Source organism: Solanum pennellii, chromosome 7, assembly GCF_001406875.1.
Source record: "Solanum pennellii chromosome 7, SPENNV200".
Taxonomy (NCBI): Eukaryota; Viridiplantae; Streptophyta; class Magnoliopsida; order Solanales; family Solanaceae; genus Solanum; species Solanum pennellii.
In genome coordinates, this window is record NC_028643.1 from 71,912,247 (window position 1) to 71,937,969 (window position 25,723).

General features: G+C 26.9%; 2 protein-coding genes across 2 annotated transcripts; both read right to left on the bottom strand.

Moving 5' to 3' along the window:
- Window positions 1-10,849: 10,849 nt before the first annotated feature.
- Window positions 10,850-13,616, bottom strand: LOC107025480 (trichome differentiation protein GL1-like). Its single transcript, XM_015226264.2, has 4 exons — window positions 13,380-13,616; window positions 12,659-12,770; window positions 12,484-12,567; window positions 10,850-11,261 (listed from the first exon to the last, which is right to left on the bottom strand). Exons 1-4 carry the CDS (start codon window positions 13,432-13,434, stop codon window positions 10,991-10,993), a joined length of 522 nt encoding a protein of 173 aa, XP_015081750.1. The 5' UTR covers window positions 13,435-13,616; the 3' UTR covers window positions 10,850-10,990.
- A 6,044-nt stretch (window positions 13,617-19,660) lies between these two features.
- LOC107024252 lies at window positions 19,661-20,466 on the bottom strand. The gene has a single exon (XM_015225192.2). It carries the CDS (start codon window positions 20,435-20,437, stop codon window positions 19,661-19,663), a length of 777 nt encoding a protein of 258 aa, XP_015080678.2. The 5' UTR covers window positions 20,438-20,466.
- Between the last annotated feature and the right edge of the window lie 5,257 nt (window positions 20,467-25,723).

Here is a 25,723-nt window from a genome sequence, read left to right on the forward strand (position 1 = left end):
TGTCTTGAAAGAGCCTTGAGCGCTCATGTGTTTGAGTATTACTAACAACAATTTTTCTCCCCTTTTTCTGGACATTCTTAATGAAATTCTTGACTCCGACACAATTCAGTATTTCAATTATTCTTTCAAAAATAAAAATAAAAAGAAAAGTAGAGAAAGAAAAGTACGCATTTGCCCACTCTTAACAAAAACAAAAAAAAACTACAACATTCTTTTTAAGACTTCAGTTTAAGAGATAGGATAAATACAAATAACCCCAATGATTAGTCACTCGATCTTTTTCAATTAGCTAGCTTGATGATATTATGTGTAAATAAATATTTCCAAATAATTTGTCACGTCAATTGTCAATTTTGTTTCTGAAAATGAAAAAAGATAATATTTTTTTTTATATATGGATATGTATATGCAACTAATTACTAACGCATGTGAAAATTTACATGCCAGACAGGGGGGATGTACGTTGCTGGTTGATAACATGATATATATTGGAATTATTTGTGTGGCAGATTTAGATGAGGTTGAAGACTTGAAGTTGATATATGACCATTTCTTGAATTTGCTAAAATAATAAATTTATTTATATATCAAAATTATGCATGTTTTAATTCTACATTCGAATATAAAATAAAATATCTATGTTAGACATTTATGGCATGTGATTTTGAAAAAGTTATGTATGTTTACAAAATTCGACTATATACATAAGTTAATCATATAAAATATATTCTTTTAAACAAATTTAAGATTTCTAAAGCATAATACGTGCGCTATTAGAAAATAGGAAGAGTAAATACAGAAGTGGGAATTGATTACTATTCATTCATTTAGGTAAATAACTTAAAGATTTAACTAAGTGGGATAATATTATATCTATTTTAGAATATACGTATATGAAATATCTAATTCTGCTAAGAAATCATTAACTTTACGTGAATTATAATATATCATATAAATTTAACTGTCTCTTTTATGTATTTATTAATAGAGATGCATCATATGATTCAAGTACTCGAATCCAAATATATTATAATTTGAGTATATCTACTAAAATTTATGGATAAATTTACAAAAATTATCAATATGTTCTGCCAAAAAAAAAAATCTAGAATGTGATGGTAAAAATAGATGCATCAATTATGAAGCCTTGATCAACTAACACATAGTCAAATATTTTATATACATGATATAAATGGAAGGATGAAGAATAATGATACTAATAAAATAAGGTGTTATATCTCATTGGGATTAGCAATATCTAAAAAGAATATGTATTGGCTCGTCCAAAGATGTGTGAGTCCAATTGGCACTTCAATTCAATATATATCTAGTTGTTGCCATTTAGCACTTCGAGGAAAACCAATTTATTTTTAGTACAGAAGTTACGACAGTGCCGGTTCGGATGGATTTAAAAAAAAAATATTTTCTATATTGTTAGTATTTATTTATTTTTAAATTGATATAACTATTAAAAAATAATTATTAATATAGTAAATTATTATTTCACTTTTACTAATTATAAAGTGAATTAATTTAAAATTTAAAATTTTCAAAAATTTTTATTTTGTTTAAAATTAATTAAGGATATAATAAATAAAGAAAATGTCACGATTCAGACCTTCGTGTTTGCGATCCACTTTAGTCCTCCCGTGGAAGAATCATTAATGTTAATTGACTAACCAAAGAACTATACAACTTCATCAAAAGTAAGACATTTAGGGGTCGTTTGGTAGGCTGCATTAGAAGAAATAGTCCATGGATTATGTAAGGTATTATTTAGTACTATGTTTGGTAGGAATTTGAGCCTATGTATAACTAATCCATGGATTAGTTATACCTCCAACATGGTATTATATGATGTATTACTTATACCTTCCATTTGGAGGTATTAATAATGCATAGGATATAATACCATGGGATAAGCTATGTAAAGACAAAAATATCCTAAACCATTTCAATTATTTTGTGTATTTTCTTGATTTTATTATTTATATTTGTATTAGTAAGTTTGTTTAAACAAATTGGCTTACAAATTATTTAGAGAGAGATGTTTGTTACTAATAAATCCAATATAAATCAATACAAATTTGAAATGTGAGTAGTATATTTGTATATAAAGTTTGTGATCTAAATTGAATGTGTGTGTGCATATATATATATATATATTTTGCTTGGTTTTCTAATTATTTATATTTTAAACAATTTAAAAAATTTACATACATATTAAAACTAAAACTTGTAATTTTAACTGTCCATGTAGATGGTTTATTCAATTTTACCGTTGTTGACCACTTTCTCGATTTTGAAAGTAGATGTTTTATCTTTTTTTAATTGAAAAATTACCTTTTATGAGTGATCAATTTATTAAGATGACAACTATTTATCCTCAAATAATTCAAGTGGAAAAAATAACAAACAAGACAACTAAATTGTTCTTCCCATAGCTAGTTAGAAGGTTATGAAAATAATATTGTCCAACAATTATCTATCTTGATCCAATTACATAATAATTCAAGGGTATAATTGGAAAGAAGCTTTTTATAGATCTATAATCCAAACACAAGATGAGGTGGGAAAAAATGAACCAAACACTTGATAAAAATAAACCCTGCATTACTAATCCCTGCACTACTTATCCCTGCATTACTAATCCCTGCATTACTAATCCATGCGTTATGAATCTTTGTACCAAACGACCCCTTAAAGTTACATATTAAGCATATTTAAATGCTAAAGAAATGAAATAGGAAATTCTCATAAATTCCAAACAAAAATCTAATAATCAAAATAAATGCGGAATAATATCTAGAACCTGAAAGTAAATGTACTATATCTAAAATTCAATAAGTCTAAGAAAATGGGTGTAACCCAGCTAAACTTAAGAAATCTGAAGAACAAGTCCAAGTCCAAAAATGTGGACATAAACAATAAGAGAACCCATGGCAGCCCGAAAGAACTAGCTCACCCTTGAATTCGATTGATCACTAATCTTCTATGTGAGTTATGTCAATAGCCGCCAGAAGATATTTTGTACTCAATAAAGAAAAAGCAAGTGCAGTATCACTAGACAACCACAATATACTGGTAGAATCACATGATAATCCCACTAAGTGCAACATACAGTAAAACCTCTATAATAGTTGATAAATTAATAATCTCTCTAAAGTAATATTTTTCTCCAGTCCAGACTTGGGCCAATGAAAACAACAACAAATTTTGATAAGAAGATAATACATTCCAAAAGACCCCTATATAAATATATGGTCCCATTAATATCATAAATTAATAATTCGTAAAAAAACACGAATATATCTAAGACAATCTAGTGAAATATGATTCTAATCGTGTTCTGTCTTTCCTTCAAATTTAAATCTACTTGAAGCTCGTCTCTAACTTTTCTTATTGCATCCAAGAGCTTAAGAGCTTCGATGTTGTCTTTTTGAACTGCACCATAAAATTGCAAAGAGTTTTAGATGCGATAAGTGCTTACTTACGCGTAATTAGTTCCAAAGATATAGTATAATCCTTTATAACTTCATCATCAACATCATTTTTTTCGATGGTATCCACAATTTCTTCTAAGCTTTGGACCTCTGAACATGTATTACTTTCACTAAGATAATCCAACATGTTATTAACATCCATTTTATTGTGGTAACCGGATCATTAATCATAATCTCAAGTTCATGAATGTCATTTTCACAAGTGGATTCATTCAAATTCTCTAAGATTGTGTCTCCCGGACAAGTTTTATAATGTCAAAGACAATTTTCTATTATCTCGTGCATAACGTTTTCTCTCCAAGCAGAGATTGCAAAACTAATAACATTCAAAACATTAATCTTTGTTGGATCCATTTGTCCCACTTCATAGCCTTCTAATATCCTACGATAAATTTTTTTACGATAATACATCTTATAAGCACTTATTATCCCACCATCACAAGGTTGAATTTTGAATGTCTTGCTGGGTGACAAAAAAAAAATTCAACATTTTGTAGTCCATTAATATTTCTATTATGGGTTGGACAATTATCTATCATAAGCAAAACTTGTCTACCATGCATTTTGTGGTCAAACCAACAAAAAGCACATATGTCATCCATACTCGTTTGTTTGCACGATAGTGACAATTCAATAAATATGATATGTACATTAGTAAGATACAATGATTTTGATATTTCGTTGTACTCTATGTATAACATTTTTTATGTGAAATTAATCAAAATGATACATAAATTAGTAAAATACGATGATTTTGATATAATCAAAATTAACCTTCATTAAATCTCGAACCATTCTATAAAGAAATAATTATTACTTTATCGATTAAATAATATCTCTATAAATAATAAATTTTCATGGTCCCACCTATATTAATTTATAGAGGTTTTACTATATATAAGTAATTACAACATAACAATAACATGCATACACCAAACATATACAATATCAATGTCATTTATGAATAACATACGGTTCCACTATTCTCATATACACAGTTGACAAAGTTATGTGAAGTCAATGATCCTCCCATTTAATCCACATCCAAACTGTTAGTGTATCGTTACATAGTACCTGTTCCAAGTTAGTGTGTCGGATCGTGACACCCATTTCAATTTTTATGTCGGACGTGAAAATCGATCCCAGTTAATGTGTCGAAACGCAACACCCGATGTATTCAACAAGCCACAATCACATGTATATTCTCATAATCATATAATGAAATAATGATTCATGACATTCTATCATTCAACTATCATCATTTACGATGTGATCAATAACGGAATATTTGCATACATGCATGAAAGAACAAACATATATCATACAACATGAAATCATAGCCATCACCTACTTCGAACAAAGCTAAAAATGCTATGAAATTTGATTCTTCCCTTTTCGGTCTTTTTCCCCTTGTTCTTGATCTACAAACAACCATCACAATGCGAGCATCAATAAAAAACCATCTAACTACCCGAATTATAAACAATAATATCAAACTTAGGTCAAACTCTTGATCCCCGTATCCAAATTGGGGATTTTTCACTATAAATTTTAGATTAAAACCTTTCCCCATCGATGATTATCATCATTTTACTTTTAACAAATCGTAAAACGAATTTGCGAAGTTAAAACATTACATTTAGCCTTAAGAATGGTAAAAAAAAGGGTCAAGAACTCTCCTGGGATCGTCTCCTATCTCTCAAAGTCAAAAAATGCAGAAAATAACGATTTTGGAGTTTATTTCAGACTTAATTCGCGATTGGCCCGCTATGGCGACACCCATCCCGCCACAGCGGCTCCGCACTGGTATAATCTCCCCTTAGCGTTTTGCACGGAAAGAGAGCTAATTTATGAGTTTCACACCCCCATTTCACAGCACACCTTCAACCTATGACACTCAGAAACTACCCGCTCACACTAAGATCAATTTCAATAGTCTACTCACCCGAATTCAATTTCGTAGGTCGTACGAATTCCTTAACGTCTTCTATCTCCTCATAATTGGATCGCGCAATTGTTGTCAGCTTTTCTTAGACCTTATTGACTTTGATTTCGTCCAAATCTGAACTAGGTTGAAAAATTTCAAATTTCTTAAAAAAAATCGATTCTAAATTTTTTCTTGTTAGTTTTTCTATAACGACGGAAACAGGTCATTACAAAAAATTATCGTTTCTTGATTTGTCGAGAAAGACGAGTAATTAGGGATAACTAAGAAAGAAAAGATGGACAAATAATTGGAGACAGAGGGAGTAGGTTTAAGTTGAAAAATAAAAGGCCAGGGAGACCTATTTTAGTTTTTGACTTATTTTAAGTTATTTTAAACGTATTTTAAGTCATTTTGACCTTGTCAAATGTTTTATAACTTATTTTAAGTCATTTTTGACTTATTTTAAATTATTTATGTTTGTCAAACACTTGCAAAAGTTAAAAACTGACTTAAAAATAAATTTAATCGACTTTTAAACCAATCCAAACACCCTCTAATTCTTGCTTTTTTATTTTTGTTGTATAAGCTAGCTAACAATAATAATAATAATAATAATAATAATAATAATAATATTTTAATAAAATTCTATTACTGAATTTTGAAAAAGATAGAATATATATCAATTTTGTTATTATCTCAAATAATATGCTTAATAAAATGTTTTCAGTGAGCTTTAAAAAGATCGAATCTAAACATATCATATCACTTGACTCATGGTAAAATGAAATTGTGGGCACAACCCCATATTGTATCAGCTATGCTTTGTCACACTCATTGAATCATGATAAAATCATCTTAATTCGATTCTTTGGCCTCCCATCTTCCGTTTGTGTTATACTTTTTTTTTTCGATATTTAATATTTATATTAGAACTTAACTAAATTCGAATTTACACCACACTTAGGATTAGTTCTGCTTTTGATGTTTTAGTTGCTTGTCACCTTTAGTATGACTAACTTTACCCTTCTCAAGCTTTTTTTTTTGTCGGTTCACTCCACAATTTACTTATATTAGTATTGTTTTAGCCACAAAGTTGTTATTCTCATCATCTTAGATTATTTATAGTATATTTCTTTAACATAGTAATTGTTTATTGTATATTTCTTTTATATGATCCTTATGCAATATTAATTAGGAGGAATTTTTAGCTATTTACTTTTATTTAAGTTTTAAGATATTAGTACTCTTCACCAAATATTTAGAGTTTGTGTTTGATTGATTTAATTATTTTAGGTGTTTTTAAATTAAAGTAACTTATAAGTAATTTTGTAGTATTTGAGTAAAACAACTTTTATAAACCTAATTTTAATCTGAAATAACATATATAAGCCAAAAATCACAAAGTTAAAATTCTTTAACTTATGACATTTAATAATAATTAAAGTTATATGTACATCCAACCAAACTCTTACACTAATATTAATGAATTGATGTGTTTACATTTTCACAAAAAATACAAATCATTGCTATTATAAAAAAAAAAAGCAAATTAATTTTATTTTAAAATTTTTTAACTGCCTTATTAATTTTAAAATTATAATAAATAATTTGTGATAAACAAAGAACATAATTTAAAAAAATAAAATAAAATTTATCGACAATACATGTGATGAGAAGGTACAATTTGAAAGTGACAAAAACAACGAAAGTCCTTGTAGGGCTCACATATTGAAAAAGTTTAAATAAGATATGAACGGAATAAAGCAAAAGTAGAAGGGTTGTTTTGTCCATAAAGAAAAAAGTACAAATTCTACACCGTTGAGTACAATTACCTTAAAGCATAAAAAAAATTCACTACGTAAGCAGACATGACAACGAAGAGGTGTTTTCTTGCTTATGTAATAAAATTACTGGTATATGATTTTGTATCGAGCACGGGTCCAATATTTTAGTGGATAAGATATATTATATGAATGAGTTTATATTTGTTACGATATATGATGGATTCTCTATTATTTTGTTCGTTCAATTATCAAGAAATGATAAGTGCTTGTGCGAAAAATTATCATACAATTTTTACTTTTTAAAGTGTAACAGTTTATTTTCAGCTGTCAATTATGAAAAAATAATTGAGGCGTCTGCATCACGAAAGGCATATGTAATGTCTGTATAAGTTGGTTTTAATTCTTACACTGAAAAAATTTCATTAATGTTGAATAATTATTTACAATTTTAAATTAATTGAAATGAAATAATTTATTTAATTTTTATTTAATATTTAATTATGTAATTAATATTTATTAGATTTATTTTAACATAATTTAGTTTTCTTTTTTAATTATGATCATTTTTATTATAATTTATTAATTTGTAATATTTATTTTATACTATTTCATTATTATTTTTTGTTGAATATTTTAGTGTCATCATTTATCTCATATTTTGTGTTATTTTCTAAGAAACACCTTAAATAGTTATATTTTGATTGGACAAAAGGAATATTTGAAGCACAACTTAATTATATTTGTACGAATACTTTACTGGAAAACTCCAAAAATCTGGAGAAAAAAAATCGAGGTTTATTAGTTTGTTTTGATATAAATATTTATAATTTCGATATAAATCGTTTGGTTTGATATTCGAAAAATCGAAACCAACCTCCAAAAATTCGAGATTGAAAAACTCGAAAAAAAAAATCTGAATTTGATTAATTTAATTTGCTTTATAAATTGAAAAATTCAATAGAAACAATTTTGTTTGATATTTAAAAATTTTGAATTAACCAACCCTACTTACATATATTTTTTTTTTTCAAAATAGATTTTTTTTCAAAGTTAACAAATACATGAACACTTCAAATATATATACCACGTGAATCCAATTCTATTTATAGTTATCCACACAAAATATTTTTTAGTACTTTATTAAGTTGGGCAATTATTTGAAGATTCTATCAAGTATTGCTACTATATATAGACTATAGTATTAATGTGACATCAAAATGAAGCTATACATACCGCATCATCAGGATAAGTTTTGCCACCTCAATATTTGTTCCTCACTGCTTGTAAATTGTATAATTAATTAAATAACTATTAAAAAATGAAATAGGAAATAGTCAGTTCGAGGAGAGGTTATTAGAAAGGATATAAGATATCTTATTAGAAAGAATATAAGATATCTGTATCTTATTAAAGAGTACGTATAAATTAATTTAATAACATTATAAGTTTAATCAAATACACTAATATTATGATCACGATCACTGTCTATATAAACAATTGTGTCGTCACACACTTCCAAAAAAACCGAATCGAGTTTGTATAATTCGAAAGTTATAAAATATAATTTGTATAATTTTTGTATTAATGTAATTTTGTATAATATATTTGTATAACTATTAAAGTTCAGAAGTCTGTGTTTGTATAAATTCGTTATTTCGATTTTATGTAAATATAATTCACTTATACAAACATACCCGCCAGTTATACAAACGAGAATTAACTTAAACTTTAATTACACCAGTAAATATGCAAACTATAGCTATAGAGGATAATTAAGTAACAGGTATTTGAAAAAAATATGTAAATAGAAAAATTTTTCAAAATAACAATATTTTGACATTTAATAGGATCCCATAGCAAACTTTCAATATTTATTAAAAATGACAATATTTTAATTTGTTATGAGTTGATTTATGTATTTTTTTATTTATTTAATTTAACATAATATGATTAAGAAATGACAAACTAGAGAAAATCAAGGGACAATATTTCAAATTATATTAAGTTGCTAAAATTTTTTATTACCTTCTTTACAAAAGATTATAAGACCTAAAATAGGTGGTCTCTTCCTTCTTCATAAAGGCCATTATTTGTCATTGTCTTTCAAAATTAGTTATTGTTATCAAAACCTTATAGTTTTATCTATTAAAAAAATTATTTTTTTGAAATTTACAAATTTGAACACCTTTTCTCACAGTGTATATATTTTATTTACCATATTTTTGTATCCTTTCTTAAACTGTATCATTCCAATATGTATGTCATTTGTATTTGTATTCATTCTAGTTTTCATGTTGTATTTTCATATGTTATTTGATATACTTTTCTTACAATGTATTTACTTTATTTACTAGAATTTTGTGTCGTTTCTTAAATAGTATTCATTCCAATATGTATGTCATTTGTATTAGTTATATTCATTCTATCTTTCATGTTGTATTTTGTATGATTAAATTTGTATTTCTTTATTAGTTCGTATTCATTCCAATAGGCATGTCAAATGATTTTGTAGTTATTTAAGAAACATATTTGTATTCATTATATTTTTTTATTTTTTATTTTATTTTTCTCTTTAAAATTATGTTTCCTTTCCTAAGTTGTATTCATTCTAATAGATATATTATTTATATTTGTATTCATTCTAGTTTTTATATTGTATTTTGTATTATGATATAAATGTATTCAACATCATATTAAAAAAATGTATTCAAAATATTACAATGTACTCAACATTAAACAAAATAATCATATATATGAAATTCTAAAATCTACAAATCTGGAAAAAAAATTAAAAGAGAATCACAAAAAAAAATTGAAAATTATAAATATATGATGAATATATTAAAAAATTCAAATGAAAATTATAAAATTTGACTAAAAATCCAATGTGTATAATCGGTGCTTTAAACATCAAATCAAAAATTAATTTCAAATGATGAAAATTACCTTGCCAATCGAGAAACTGCTTGAATTAATAAAGAATTTCTTGGTGAGCAACAATTTAGCACCTTGAAGGAATCTAAACTTGAAAGCTGAGACACGGTGAGGAAACATGAAATGTGAGGAAGAAAGTTGACTAATAATAAAAAAAGTAAATTGTATTTTTTTTCTAATTTATAACGGTTATTAGTGTGTATTTTTATCCAATAATGACTCTTTTCATAAATAAAATTAATTTTAAATACTAAAATATACTAGAATATTATTTTATAAAAATTTTGTCGTTCTGCCAATTTAAATAAATATTTTAAATTGTTGTTATTTTGAATAATTATGTTAATAATTGTGACTTAATTGCTAATTTTTATATGGGAAACTTACATAAATATACTATAATAAAAAAATATTTACCATTTATAGCAATAATATTTTTACCTCACTTGATCACTTTTAATTCATTTATAATACAAGTTTAATACATATTACAAAGAACAATATATTATTCACATATAATACAAATTTTAATGATGAACAATACATTTATCACACATTTTAATACACTTATAATACAATGTGACAATTTTTTACCAAACAAACATGATATATTTCAAAAAACAATTATAATTCATATATATTGCATACATAATTCACTTTTAATACATATTACAGATTTAACAAAGCATTGCTATAAATGGTAATAAACAAAAAGTATCGCTAAAATCAGTAATTATTTTTTAAAATGTATTAATTTATGTAATTTTTCCTTTCTATATTGTAGGTTTGTCTAGTGGCATGTTTGACCAATCTTGGGCTGGGCTGGGAAAGAGGAAATTGAGTTAAGGTTGGTTTATCTGGTCTTGGGCTGGGTTAACTAACTTTTGGTCTGTAGTGATGCTATTGGGCCCATCTGTTTTAGGGCCCAATAGCTGTTGAGGCCCAGCCGTTATAAGGCCCAATAGTTGAGGCCCAGTATCTGAAGGTTGACAGACAGATATAGGCTTTTTTTCTGGAAAAAGGAACTGCTGAGGGTGCCCCGTTGAAGGCCCAGTTTTCTCTATCAATCCAATGCTTTGAGCTTCATCTTGAGATTGGGCCTGTATTTCCTCCCTAAAATGAAGAGTATAAATTTTTGTTTTTATTATTATTTTTTTTTAAAAAAAACTCCTAATAATTACGTTACGGATAATGAAAAGATTTTCATTGAAGTTGCTCGAATGTAAACCGTCATCATATTAAGGATGTAAGTTCAAGTAACCAAAGAATCAAAAAGGATGGGAGTTCCTAATAAAGTTACATTTTTCTTGTTTGTATATAGTAGATGTCGAATCTTCTTAGTGGATATTTTTACTCGCTTATTAGTATCTTCTAATAATATTGAATAGTACTTTTCATTTACATTTACTTATCACTTTTAACATTTAAAAATATTTTATTTTATTTTTAAGTTATTTACTTATTTTCTAAATTATTTTTCAAAACAAAATATTAAATATCAATTAATACAAATATTATCATAAAATAATCATATCATTTTTTTCTAAAGGATCGTTAAATTAAAATTAGATAAGTAAATGTAAAGATCCTGAAATGACATGATATACACTGTGTATACTGTTCAAATAATAAAAATATTCAATTTTATGCAAGATACAAAAAAATTCTGAAGTTTGTTTACGAGTTTAACAGAATTTAATTTTCTTGACGTATACAAACTTTATATTTTTATTTTGAAAATATTTATAAATTATATATTCAAAATCTAGGATACTATATAGTTTTTTTTTTCTTCTAAAATTCAAATCTTGTAAATCCCAAACATATTTTAGCATATACTGCAATTGCACTCAGCTAGGTTGAAGTGATGCTATACTTTCTTCATTTTTACTTATTTAGTTTAGAAGTTGTATATTTTTTCAAAAAATAATAATTGACATAAGTATTTTTTATCAAAATACTTACATGAAATATATATATCAATTTTAATCTCAAGTCTTGAAAAATAATTTGAGAAATAAATAAATAATGAACTTTTTATGAAAACAAATAATAATATGTTTTTCTTCAAAATGTTAAAAGTAATTTTTAAAAAAAATTATAATTTATAATGGATAAATAGAAGTGAACAAAAGAACTACTTCCTCTCTAGTTTCTACAACGTACTTACTTGTCCAACTTAGAAATCTAGAGATAAGCTTATCACTTATTATTTATCTTTGTTATTTACTATGAAATTTTTCAAAATATTATGGAGTACATCGAATTAATAATAGACAAGTAAAAATAGATATAAATATTTATCTAAGGGAAAAAGTAATTTGAAGAATTTTACTGGCTCTTGGAGTATTTTGATTTCCAATATTTTTCAATCTCATCAGCATTTCTTCCTGGGATTCTTCCAGCAATTAATGACCACCTAATTAAAATTACACCATGACAATTTTATATTAAACCTCAAATAATTAATACACAAAATTCAAGATTTTTTTATAAAAAAATTAACGTACCTCTCTCTAACCAAGCTGAACATTTTAGCAATGAGCATTTCTTCATCTTCTGAAAATTCAAGTTTAGAGGTTTCTTCGTTGGTGGTCTCTAATGCAACCACTCGGGTCGAATCTATAACGTGAACTCAATAACTTTTATTTAGACTTATAAATATATTAAGAAAATCATTAACAAAATTGAATATTTAATTGTGAACTTATAAGTAGTGTAATATATTAACTTGATGTATAGAAATACATAAACTTTAAATTCTGAATTCCGACGAACTAACTTATTAGTAAAAAAAATGATTTCATAAATGAACATGTATTTTGGAAGTAGCCAAAAGGATAAATATTTGTTTACTTATGGTATTATTAGAGTATATGGTTAGATGCAGATAATCATATCATAATGTTCTCCAAATTCCTTAAAGGAATATGTTTATAAGCACATACAAAAGTCCCTTTCTGATTCGTTTATTTTTACTCGTTATTTTTTAACATATAAAGAAAAGACAAATATTTTATTTCATGTTTACCCTTAGCCCATTAGTTATTTATTTCTCAAATCTTCTTTCAAAACATAATATCAAATATCAATTAGTATGTACTGTAGGACCCTTATATCAAATATTTTTTTTGGTAAGGAGCATGAGATGTCCAAAATAGATCAATAAAAGTGAACGAAAAGAATAATTAAAAGCTCTTGCGATAAAAATAAAAAAGAATAGTTAATTACCAGGTGAGACCACTGAGGCATTATCTGATGTGCTTGATCTATCCCAATCTGCCATCAAGAGAAATAAAACTTTAATTAAATGAATTGGAGTACTAATTAAGGAAGAGTATATGTGGAGAACAAAGATTTGAATGTGTCTATAGATATATACATAGAAAATTTTATTACTACTATATGATAAAAAAAAAAAAGGATTCTAAAAAGAAGGGGTGGTTCTGATTTGAGTGAATAAAATAAAAAAAAGACAAACATATGAAGAATGGTAGATGACAGTGAAGTGTGTGGTGGTCCAATAAATTGAGGTAGGTGGATACTCAAATATCGAATGGTTAGTTGGAAACTATTTGCCTAACATTTTCACCAAACAACGAAGTGTTACTACTCCTCAATATTAGAACTATTTTTATTTTAATTATGAATTGTGCTATACAAATTCTTTTTTTGTTTCAAATAAGTTTGTCATGTTTTATTTTTCGAAAGTGAAACTGTGAAATTTCGATCAATGTGATTTTGAAGTATTTTTTTCATCATAGTTTCAAGTATCTTGGATCTATAACAGAAGGAAATGGAGATATTGACGATGATATTGTATATCGTATTGGTGCATGTGAATAAAGTGGAAGGTTGCGTCCGGAGTCTTGTATGACAAAAATGTACCATTGAAATTTCAAAGATAAGTTTCTATAAGTTGGTAGTTAGACAAACTTTGTTGTATGAGGCGGAGTGTTGGCTACCCATGTTCAGAAGATGCATGTCGAGTTAATGAGGATGTTGAGGTGATGAGAATATTCTAAATAAGATGAGAGTGGCTCCGTAGTCCGTGGTGGACAAGATGATAGAATCAAGATTAAAATGATTTGAACATGTGAAGAGAATATGCGCAGATGCCTCAGTGAAGAGGTGCGAAAAGTTAGTTATGGTATGTACGAGGAGAGGTATAAGTAGGCCAAAGAAGTAGTGAATACTCAAATATTGATTGGTTAGTTGGAAATTATTTTCAACATTTTTACCAAACAACGAAGTGTTACTACTCCTCAATATTAGAAGTATTTTTATTTTAATTATTAATCATGCTAAGCAAATGCTTCTTTCGTTTCAAATTAGTATGTCATGTTTTATTTTTTGAGAGTGAAACTATGTAAGTTTGATAAACATGATTTCAAAATATTTTTTCATTATAGTTTCAAGTATATTGGATCTTTAATCGAGGAAAATGGAGATATTGACGATGATATCACACCTCATATTGGTGTACGACTGCACGTGAATGAAGTGAAAGGTTGCATCCGGAGTCTTACTTGATAAAATGTACCATTGAAACTTGAAGGTAAGTTTTTTATTAAGTGGTAGTTAGATAGATTTTGTTGTATCAGGCGCAACGTTAGCTTGTCAAGAACTTTCATGTTCAGAGATGCATGTTGAGTCAATGAGAATGTTGAGGCGAGAGGATGTTTAGGAATGTGATTATTCGGGATAAGAGGGGAGTGACTCTGTGGTGGGCAAGATGATAGAATCGATTTTAAAATAGTTTGAAAATGTAAAGAAGAGATGTACAGACGCTCCAAGGAGGAGGTGCAAGAAGTTGATTATGGTATTGTACTAGAAGATTTAGATGTAGGCAAAGACGTATTGGGAAAAAGTGATCAGACTGGATATTGCACAACTTCAGGTTATCCGCGAGGATAGATGATTTTATATATGAGGGTATGAAGGACGTCTATTAGGGTAGAATGTTATAATAGACAGTGGAGTGTTTTCTTGCTTTTGAGGGTTTGGGCTTATTGGTGTTTGTCATTGTACTTTAGTTCTTTCTTTGGATCATATCTATCATCTTTAATTGTTTACTGTGTTTCAATTATCACACTATTTTGTTGTTCTTGTTTCTTTCTCGTAGGATTTCCACTACTTCCTTTTTTAGTTGCTATGTTTTCTTATTCTTGAAAGTTGAAGCAATGTTTTTTCAAAAACAATTTATCTACTTCTACGAATTATGACAAGTACTACATACACTCTATCTTCTCTATATTTCATTTGCGGGATTCCTCTGAATATATTGTTATCTATGTTGACTTGAGAAAAAAATTATAATTTATAATACTTTTGTATAAATTAAATTTAAACTATGAAAAAAAATTAATCAAATTAATTTTTGAAAAATAAATATGACAAGTGATATGAAACGAAAGGACGAATTGCTAGTTAACGGACATACATATGCCTTTTGTTTAAGGTAATTCATCTTGGCTTTATTAGTGTTAAATCACATTTGTGAATCTTTAAAAATCTGTAGTAGAGGAAGCTCATTTTTCTTGATTTGCTTCCTCATTAAAATTGTCTATACACTTCAACATAATTGGACAAGATGGATTTTACAAAGGTATAAATTTCGTCTTGTTTTTTTACTATAAAAAGAGAGTAGATTGGAAATTTTTATTATATGTGAAATTTAGTAAGAAAAAAAGTTGTATCACAAGAGATACTTGTATATAATTTTACATTATTATATCTCTATGTACAATGAGTTATTATTCGCGATTCTTATCTATAACCTCCTAATATTAACTTATGTCTAGTATTAAACTATTAAATATTTGGACAACTTTCACATATAGCAAATAAAAATTTCATATTTGTATGCTATAGCAAAGTTTGCATAACTGCGTTCCATAGCAAACATAGAAACTGTATAATTCGCTATACATATACAGTTAAAACAAATTGTATAAAACGAAGTGTATAAAACAAGAAAGAGAAAGACACTTGGGCAGAGAACTGTATAAAAACGAAGAGTATAAAACGAATTGTATTATTATAAGTGTATAGAACGATTATATACAATTTGAATTTGTATAAAATGAGAAAGAGAGAAAGACAAAAGAGACTTGACAAGGAATATACAATTGAATCGAATTGTATAAAACGAGAAAGAGAGAAATTAGATACAATTTGAAAATTGTATAAAACGAGAAAGAGAGAAAGGCAAAAGAAACTGGGCAGGGGAGTATTTTTATTGTATAACTATAAGTGTATAGGACGAAAATATATGTACTTGCATGTGTATATACAATTTTCTCACGCTTTATACAAACAGAAACGCAATTTATACATTTCACTTCTGTTTGTATAAGTGAGAAAGACGAGGATGGAGAGCGAGATCTGGGAGAGTGGCGAGCGAGATCTGGAAGAGGGGAGAGAGAGGAACAAAAATATATGTATTTATACAATTTTCTCTGCTTTATACAATTAGAAACAATATTTATACACTTGTGTTTGTATAAAAAGTGAGGAAGCGAGCGAGAGATTGGAGGAGAGTGGCGAGCGAGATATTTGGGAGAGAGGCGCCTGATAATTTTTTGCAAACGTTTGCTATGGAGCACAATTAAATCAAACCCTAGCTCAATATGGGCTACCTCACCCCATCCGGGCTAACCCATACAGACTTTACCATTTTACATATTAGGTTGGGCTAGCCCATTTTTGGTGTGGGCTAAAAAACGATTGACCCAACTCACAGTTACGTGGACTACAAGCTTGCCAGGCCAGCCCATTTTTTAAAAAATTATATATTTTTTTAGAATTATTAAATTAAATTATAAATTTTAATTTAAAAATATTATCATAAATATCGATAAAATAATATTACTACTTGTTAATCAAATCCACAAATAAAATTATTTTTATAATATTTATTAAGTTTTTTTAAAAGTAAAAGTAGAAATATCTAAATAGAAATATTAACCTAATTGTTTTGAGTTTGGATTCTTTTTAATTTTAAATTTTAATATTATTTCAATTGGCTCACGGGCTGGGTCCTATCGATATTTCTCAAGCCCCTTAAATCAACAGGCTTACTCAGGTCGGGCTAAAAAGCTCTTTTCTTAAATGGACTCCAAAAATCTTAGTCCACTCCTATTAAATCCCGGATTAGGCCAGATCGGCCCAACAGGTTGACGACTCTATCTTTAACAACTCCGTTAACCATATTAAAATGAAAAAATTACATAAATTTGTACATTTTAATAAATAATTACTGATTTTAGCAATACTTTTTATTTATTACCATTTATAACAATACTATGTTAAATTTGCAATATGAATAAAAAGTGAATTTATGTATGCAATATATATGAATTATAATTGTTTTTTGAAATATATTATATTTGTTTGGTAAAAATTTGACACGTTGTATTATAAGTGTATTAAAATGTGTGAAATGTATTATCCATCATTAAAACTTGTATTATATATGAATAATAATTTATTTTTTGTAATATATATTAAACTTATATTATAAATGAATTAACAGTAATCAAGTGAAAAAAATATATTATTGCTATAAATAGTAAATATTTTTTTATTTTAATATAAATATGTAAGTTTTCCTATTAAAATTGAATTTGATAGGGAAAGGGTATCACGTTTTAAAAAAAACGAAAGAGAGAAAAAAAAAATAGAGAGGATAGATTGGATTCCTTTTCCCATTGGGAGATGGCTTATCACTATTTGGATTAAAATTTGAGTTAAGTTTTGTGCGGTGAAAATATGTAATAAATTTATATATTATTAGGTTATGTTACACGTGTTAAAATAAATAAAATTTGGTAACTTAAAAATAAAGTAAATTTTTTTTAAGTTTCTTAAAATAGAATATCAAGTGACAAATCAACTAGGACTAGAAGTAGAATACTAAACAACTTGAAATAGGCTTTAATTAGATGAAAACATTTAAATCCTTCACAAACTAGGTTTAGGATCGCAATATCTATAAATTATATCTTGATACACCATTTAAGTCTTTCATTCTTTTGTGAGATAAAAATTAATTGAGTTATTAGCATTATGGAGATTTTCGATTACAAAGAGTCCAAATTGCGTTACTCCTTTGCGTATCCCAAAAGAAAATTTAGTATTTTCAATAGTCCTTCTACATTTGAATTAGTCGAAATTCAATTAATTTGCAAAACCGAACATCTTTGGCATGATGTTTCTGGTAAACAAATCAAACGTGAACGTCCACAAATCTCAAAATGTTTCACTATGAAATTTCAAGATTTCAAGAATCCAGAAAAGACTCGTCAAGCCTTACACGACCAATTAAGAAGTTGTAAATTTCCACTCTTCGAATGCAAAATAATCGTTGATGAGTTGATTGAATTGTCACATAAATATCGTAATCGTTCTGTGGTTGTTGGAGATCGTCGCGTGTTGAAACTTGGTGTTAGGTTCGATATGTCTCATATATACAAGCGAATATATGAGAAATATGATAGTAATATCATGGCAAGTACTCTTTCAAGTATAAATTGTGAAATATGTGAAGAAGGTATATATGGAGGATCATCAATTATAAAGATGTGCAAACATATATTTCACTTCAATTGCATGAAAAGTTGGTTAGATAGGAATATTGGTTGCCCTACATGTAGTCATGATAGGACGGAGTATCTAGATTTTATTAATTTCTAAGTTTTTTAATTTCATATTAATATTTTTCAATTTTTATTATATCTTTTTGAAGTTTCAATATGTGTTTCATTGGTTCATGTCTACCCTAACGGAGAAGTGTTTTCTACGAAGATCCCTCCACTTTTATTTTTAAGGCTCGAATTTAAGACTAGATTGTTGATTGAGTAATAGTAACTCAAATTCGTGATATCAATAAATTAGATTGATAATGAAGTGTAGAAGAGATAAAGTAACGTACAATAACATATAAAATAATCTAGGCTTCTTCAAGTAAACCTTCCATTTGGCTATTCGTAGCATATAAGTGGACTGATTACAAATAGCAAATGATAGCACTTCAAGGCCTTGATGTATAAGTAAATTAATAATACGATGGACCTTAATTACAAATTGTAGCACTTCAAGGCCTTTATATTTCTTGTGTGGGTTCTATATATGTTGTAAGTGCTAGGTGGGAATTAATATTAAAGAGTGACTGTAGATCCTCTTTATTCCATCACAATCTATATAATTATTCTAATTTTATTGCTATCGATCATGCTATCTATTGTTTAATTGGTTTCAATTTCATATTGCTATCACATAAATTAAAAAATAGTAGGTTCAACTAATATATGCTATGATACTTATTCCAAGAACAAAGCTTCCTATGGGTATATACCATTGCCAAATGAAGAATTTAATTTTATTAGGAATCGGTATTCGATAGTTTTCAATATTTTTTTAGTTGAAATTTTAATGCAAGCTCATGTCATATAAATTGAAATAACAGGAGTATGTCACAACTCGGAGATTACATAATATAAGTTGTTGTCTCAATGTCCTTCTCTACTAACAGACCCTTTAAAAACATAAACAAAATCCCCATTTTCAACACCATGCCAACGAAGACTAGAGTTATCCCTCATAATCCTTTGTTTATGAATAAAAATATATTCATCCATTGGAAGAATTTTTCGATCTAATAATAGTTGTCTCAAATTATTTACCGTGCCCAAATCACTCATCTCAATTGGAATTTTTGCTGAATTAAGCAAACTAGATGATGTCTGCACCACTAAGCTAATTCCTCTTGAAGGTGTCTCAGTGACCATACGTGACATAGTCTTTAAAAAAACAATAATTTCTGAAAATTCTTGAACCCCATATTCGATTAAACTTTGATATTCATCATTTAATTCGTTTCCAGAAAAGAAAAGAGACATTCTTCTTATCGGGGTCCCATCGATTATGTGGATTTTTTCTTTTAGGCTTTGGACAGTTTCGGTATTGTCGATATCTATGTTTAATTTTCTTGATGACATTTTGACTATAATTTGGAATTTTGAAGAAAAAAGAATATTATTTTGTTGTAATGATGTTTCTCCAATAATATTTTGGATGGTTAATTGGATTTTTGTACCTTGAGTTATTATTGGATATTCTTGAATGTTGAATCCATCCAATAATTCAAACCCCAAAAATGAAAGAGTTTGTGAAGATATTGGTACACCTAGGAAGTTTTGTATTTTTTGTTTTGTTTGGAGAATTGGTTCTTGAGGGTTTATTTCCATGGAAAATTCATAATCATCCATAACAATGGTGATATGCATTATACAAAATATGATTTGCTAAATGTGAAGTGATATTGGCAACAAAAAGATAAGTTAAGAAAATAGAGAAGGCAAACTATGAAATTGTATGCATCATGAAGAAATTGGATGAAATATAAAACAAAAAATCACGTAGAAAGAATGATACTCAGTCTGTCTCAATTTATATGATATAATTTGACTTGAAACAGAATTTAAAAAAAAATAAGATTAAGACTTTGTAACTACCCTTAAAGTAAAGGAAAAATACACGAATTGACAAGCATTGCTAGTGTATTATTTAATACAATTATAGTTTCATATAGTTATGAATCGCAACTACAATTTAATGAAATTTTCTTTAAGGAATCTCATCTATCTGTATAAACCCTATTTATATATATTTCTGTATTTGTGTACGATATTAATGTTTAAGAGTTATTATGTTATATTTATTAGCTATTAATGAAATTTCCTCTAAATTAAATGAACTTTCAACCAGAAGAGTACACATTTCTTGGATTTTTTGTCAAATAAGTGGAACTCAATATGGGTAAAATGTTGATACTATTATTGAATATGTATCAAATAACGAAATTTATCATTCTTTTAAAAATGAATTAAAAAAAATGTGTCACATAAATAAAGAGAGTATTAACAACTTTTTTTTTTTTTTTTTTGCAATTTGACATGCAAAATTTACCAAAGACGGTAGGTGAATGCATGCACCCTTAACATGAATGTTCCACAAACATTTCCTGACTTGTCAAATTGCAAGAAGAAATCATGTTATTAGAACATGGTTTTGACCACTATTTAGTTAAATTTTCAAAGGTGATTTAGATGAGACATCACCATATGTTAAGAGTAAATGGAAGGATATTTAGAATACTACATATGTCACTAGTTATTTTTTTTTCTTGATTATTGTTTAGCAAATGAATCTTTTCCTGTTTCTCTTACAATTTGTCATCATTTTAGAAATGTTATAGTATAAATGTTATAGTATAGTACAAATATTAGGGGGAATTTTTTAAAAATGTTAATATTTTATTTTCTCCGTTTCATTTTGACCGTAAATTTTTCATAGATCTTTTAAACATTTTGAATTACCAATTGTTGTGACTTATAGTACTTTTTACATAGTTTACAAATATATAAATTTCAGTTCAAAAGATTGAAGATTTCATGTGCAAATTCCCGGTCAAACTTAAATTGTTTGACTCTCGAAAAACGAAAAGTGTCACATAAATTGAGACAGAGGTAGTAGCATTTGATAATCCCTTAACGTTATATCCAAGCCCAACGTACAATATTCTTACCATATTTACTAAATTTCCCTATAGTTTGATACATTTTATGTCACTAACTAATGATTTCATATAAGATTTTAAGTGAGATACACTTAGATACATGTTTTATGCTACCATAAACACTGAAATAAGAAGAGAGGCGAGCTAGAATAGGATGTGAGTGAAATTTATCTTTGTATCTTAGATATAATCACACCAGATACATATATATACATGTATCCAGTGTGTATCTAGTGTGATTCACATGTATTTGGGATATCAAATACGTATAGAGGAGAATGGAAGAGAGGGAAATGAGATATGTCTACGTATCTAAGATACATGTGAATCTACTTTTAAATATAATATATCTAAAATAAATTACACCTAATTTTGATCCACGTAAACGAGTCATCCATTTTGTCGTCCAACTTGGGAGTGAAAGAAGAGGATTAGATGAAACTTTGGAGGGGTCAATTAACTAGGGAAAAGAATATAGGAGAACAAGTAACATTATATAAGTTGATAAAACGTCAAAATTGAAACAATAATTAATTTATTAACCAAAGGCCCCGGAGTAACAGCCAAAAAGGGTTAGCACATCAAGATTTTGATGGTGGAACGGTCATAATCGAAAAGATTTGTTCTTTAATTTTACCTAATTTTAGTATAAAAATTAACCCAATTGCATTGACCAGTTCTTTTATAATATACTATACTTGAGTGTGTCACTTAAAAATTATTATTATATTTTTATATAAGCATGATAATTAAAATGATTAATGGAGCACAAATTAGTTTAAAGAGTGCATGAATTGGGGGATCACATTGGTGGCATTGAATATGAGAATTTAAGAAGGAAAAATAAATAAATTTAGGGATATATATAATATACTATTTTATTCATTTCATTTTATGAGAACGATTTTTGAAATTTATGATTTAAAATAATTTTTAATTGTTTGTGTTATTATTAATCATTTCAAGAAGGAGAAATTTTAAAGTATCATTGTTAATTATAGTCAGTTTTTATTTTTTTGAATGAATTCTTCTTTTTAAAAAAAAAGTATCAAATAAAATGAGACGGACAGGGTGATACTTTGTGCTTTACTTTTTGCAATAATTCTATGCTTTATCCTGTTAATATATTGTAGTGACATAGAAGTCCAAATATATATTAGGCCCCAGGTAATTTGTAGACAAATATTTCTAAAAGCAAATAAATCAAGTACTCTTGACAATAATGTCAAATCAAAACGTATAAAAGTTAACTTGGGGAACTTTATTTTATAATAGAAAATGGAAAATAAGATAAAAAAATATAAAAAGTTTTCCTTACCTTTGAAGAGTAACATTCTATATGTTGGTTTGCAATTATTGAGATGTAATGAATATGCATGATGCTGATAGCAAAATGATTTAGTAAGTATTTAAATTAAAACATGTTTGATCAAGTATTGGATATCAAAAAGGAATAAGTCAAAAAAGTGTGAGATCAAAATTTTAGGACTACATCGAAATAATTTTTGATAACGTAATATTTAATTGTCAATAAACATGTTTTTTTTTTAAAAATAAAAATGATTAATATAATTTGTAAATCTATTGAGACATTAAATTTAATAACAACTAACTAGTACTTAATAAAAAATTTAACGCTATTTATTAATGTACATATTTAGTGCTACTAAACACGCTTTACACAATTGTGATGAGTTCAGAAAACAAGTAGGTTCTCCTTATAAATAGAAGCAAAAATTGTTTTCCAAGAGTTGCAAAATGCAAATATAGCTTCTCCCTCTAGACAAATTTCTATCCTAATAAAAATAAGAAGATATATCGAAAGGATCTTTGAAGTATCGTAGGTAAAAAAATGAGGATTAAAATCGATGAATAAAGTCAGATTTTAAAGAAAAATTGGCTATACATCATCGATTTTCTTTTAATTTTTTAGATCAATTTTGTTCGTCGATTTTGTCATTATTTTTTAAGTAGTGCCTTGATCTAGTAACAACTAATTTAGAGGGACATGACTTGAAAAAAAAAAGTAAAAATCAATGATATTAGTGGTGTTTGTTCCCTAATAAAGAAGCTAATTAGACAGCCTGTAAATAAAACACCACAACATATGGTTGAGACAAGATGGATAAAGAAAAAGTGAAATATATATACTTGTAATTATGACTTTATTAATTGTTATTAATCACTAAATATATTACTTTAAAGATGATCTCTGACGTACGCCTTTTAATATCCATGCACATTCTTATATTCTCCCCCCATAAAGATAAAGCCAAATAGAGATTATTGATCTAAATTAAACTTTAATCAAAAGAATAATCATAGTAGCTATTACTATTAATGAGAAATTAAAAAGAAATATACAACTTATCATTAATTTATAATTCTTATTATTTCAAAAGTATGTTCTTTTATAGCTAGTTGTCATTTCTGATATTCGAAGCAATTGAATTTTTAAGTTCTTTTAAAATTTCATTTTTTCCCCACAAATGACAAGACATTGATTGGATACTAGTAGTTTTTTTTTTGCTTTTCAAATTAATGGAATAAAATAAAATTAAGAAAATATAAAGAAGGATATCAACAAGCTTGCAAACTATATATGGAAGATTGAAGAAACTATATGGTAAATAATTTTTTCGGAGACAACCCTATATTTTGGGGAATATCAAGACTTTGGATACGTTCGATACAGAGAAAAATATTTTAATATTTTATTTTACTTTGTTAGATAAAATTTCAAAAGAAATAATATATTCTCTTAGAAAATAAATTTTCTTAAAATACCTAATTAACAAATATTACCCTAATTGTGTCTTTCATGCCCTTTTATATACTTCATCTTCACTCCATCTTCGTAGCCACCATCCTCATCACCCCTATATTTATTCTACTCATCTAGATATTTTTATACATACTCTATTCGTCTAGATATTTTTATATGTAAGGGTGATTCAAGTACATTAATAATCTAAAGTTAAAATTATTATTGAACTTTTAATATGATATTTTATAATTTAATTATAATTAATTAATTAATTATTTTTTGAGATATATTCTAGATGAATCAAATCTAACTTTTCTTTCCTTTTATATGAAAATATTACAATTTCTATACATATTACTCAAAAATGTAATAATTATTACCTCTTATCTATTATTACTACAATAAAAAAAATTAAGACCCCAACTTTGAGGGCTAACAGACAGCCTTTTTATTTTTTTAAGCATGTAGAGCCAGCCTGATTTCAAACTTCAATTATATATCCTACCGACAAGCCATCACCACTAGCTTTTAGAATATGATTTTATATATATATGAAAGAAACAATAATTGTTAACACAATGTAAATTGTTATTTTCTCTCATATTTTATTTTGTAGATACAATATTAATAATTTATTTAAATACTATATTTTTTATTATGTAGTAATAAGGACGAAGGGAAGATAAAAAGTACTTTTTGATAAAAAGAAGGCAGCGGAGGACCTACCTTGGTCCGGGGTGTTATTCCTTCGTTGAAAAATTACGTTGTATATAGTGATTAAATTTTCATTTTATAAATATAAATATATAAATTAACACTTCTTAAAACAAGTTGAAGATCTAGTCTATTGATTAGGGACTTACAAACACTATATAAGATCGTGTGTTCAAGTCCTGCTTGCTTATTTATATTGAATATGAAACTTTTGTTGGAATGCCACGAACTCAATAATTTTAAGACGAGAAGCATTAATTTATATATAAAAGAATTATTAAAATTATAAGTAATAAATAGTAGGTCTAAATTCGTAATTTTAAAAATATATTGAGTTTGAATACAAATTTTTTTAAAGATTGAACCCATGAAATTCAAATTATGAATCTGTCTTTAATTGGTAAAATTTGTTTTTCCTAATTCTACTATGAAAGTCGTTTTTTTATTTTTAACCAATTTAATTATTATTCTAAATAAAATATTTTTCAAAATTTTAATCAATTAGACATGGCA

Excerpts from the sequence above, each read along its gene's own strand:
- LOC107025480 (XM_015226264.2), bottom strand. The coding sequence starts at position 13,434 with ATGGCAGATTGGGATAGATCAAGCACATCAGATAATGCCTCAGTGGTC. Across the intron at positions 12,771-13,379 it reads TGCCTCAGTGGTCTCACCTG|ATTCGACCCGAGTGGTTGCA; the intron begins GTAATTAACTAT and ends TTCACGTTATAG. Across the intron at positions 11,262-12,483 it reads TCAAAATACTCCAAGAGCCA|GGAGGAAATACAGGCCCAAT; the intron begins GTAAAATTCTTC and ends TCTTCATTTTAG.
- LOC107024252 (XM_015225192.2), bottom strand. The coding sequence starts at position 20,437 with ATGCATATCACCATTGTTATGGATGATTATGAATTTTCCATGGAAATA.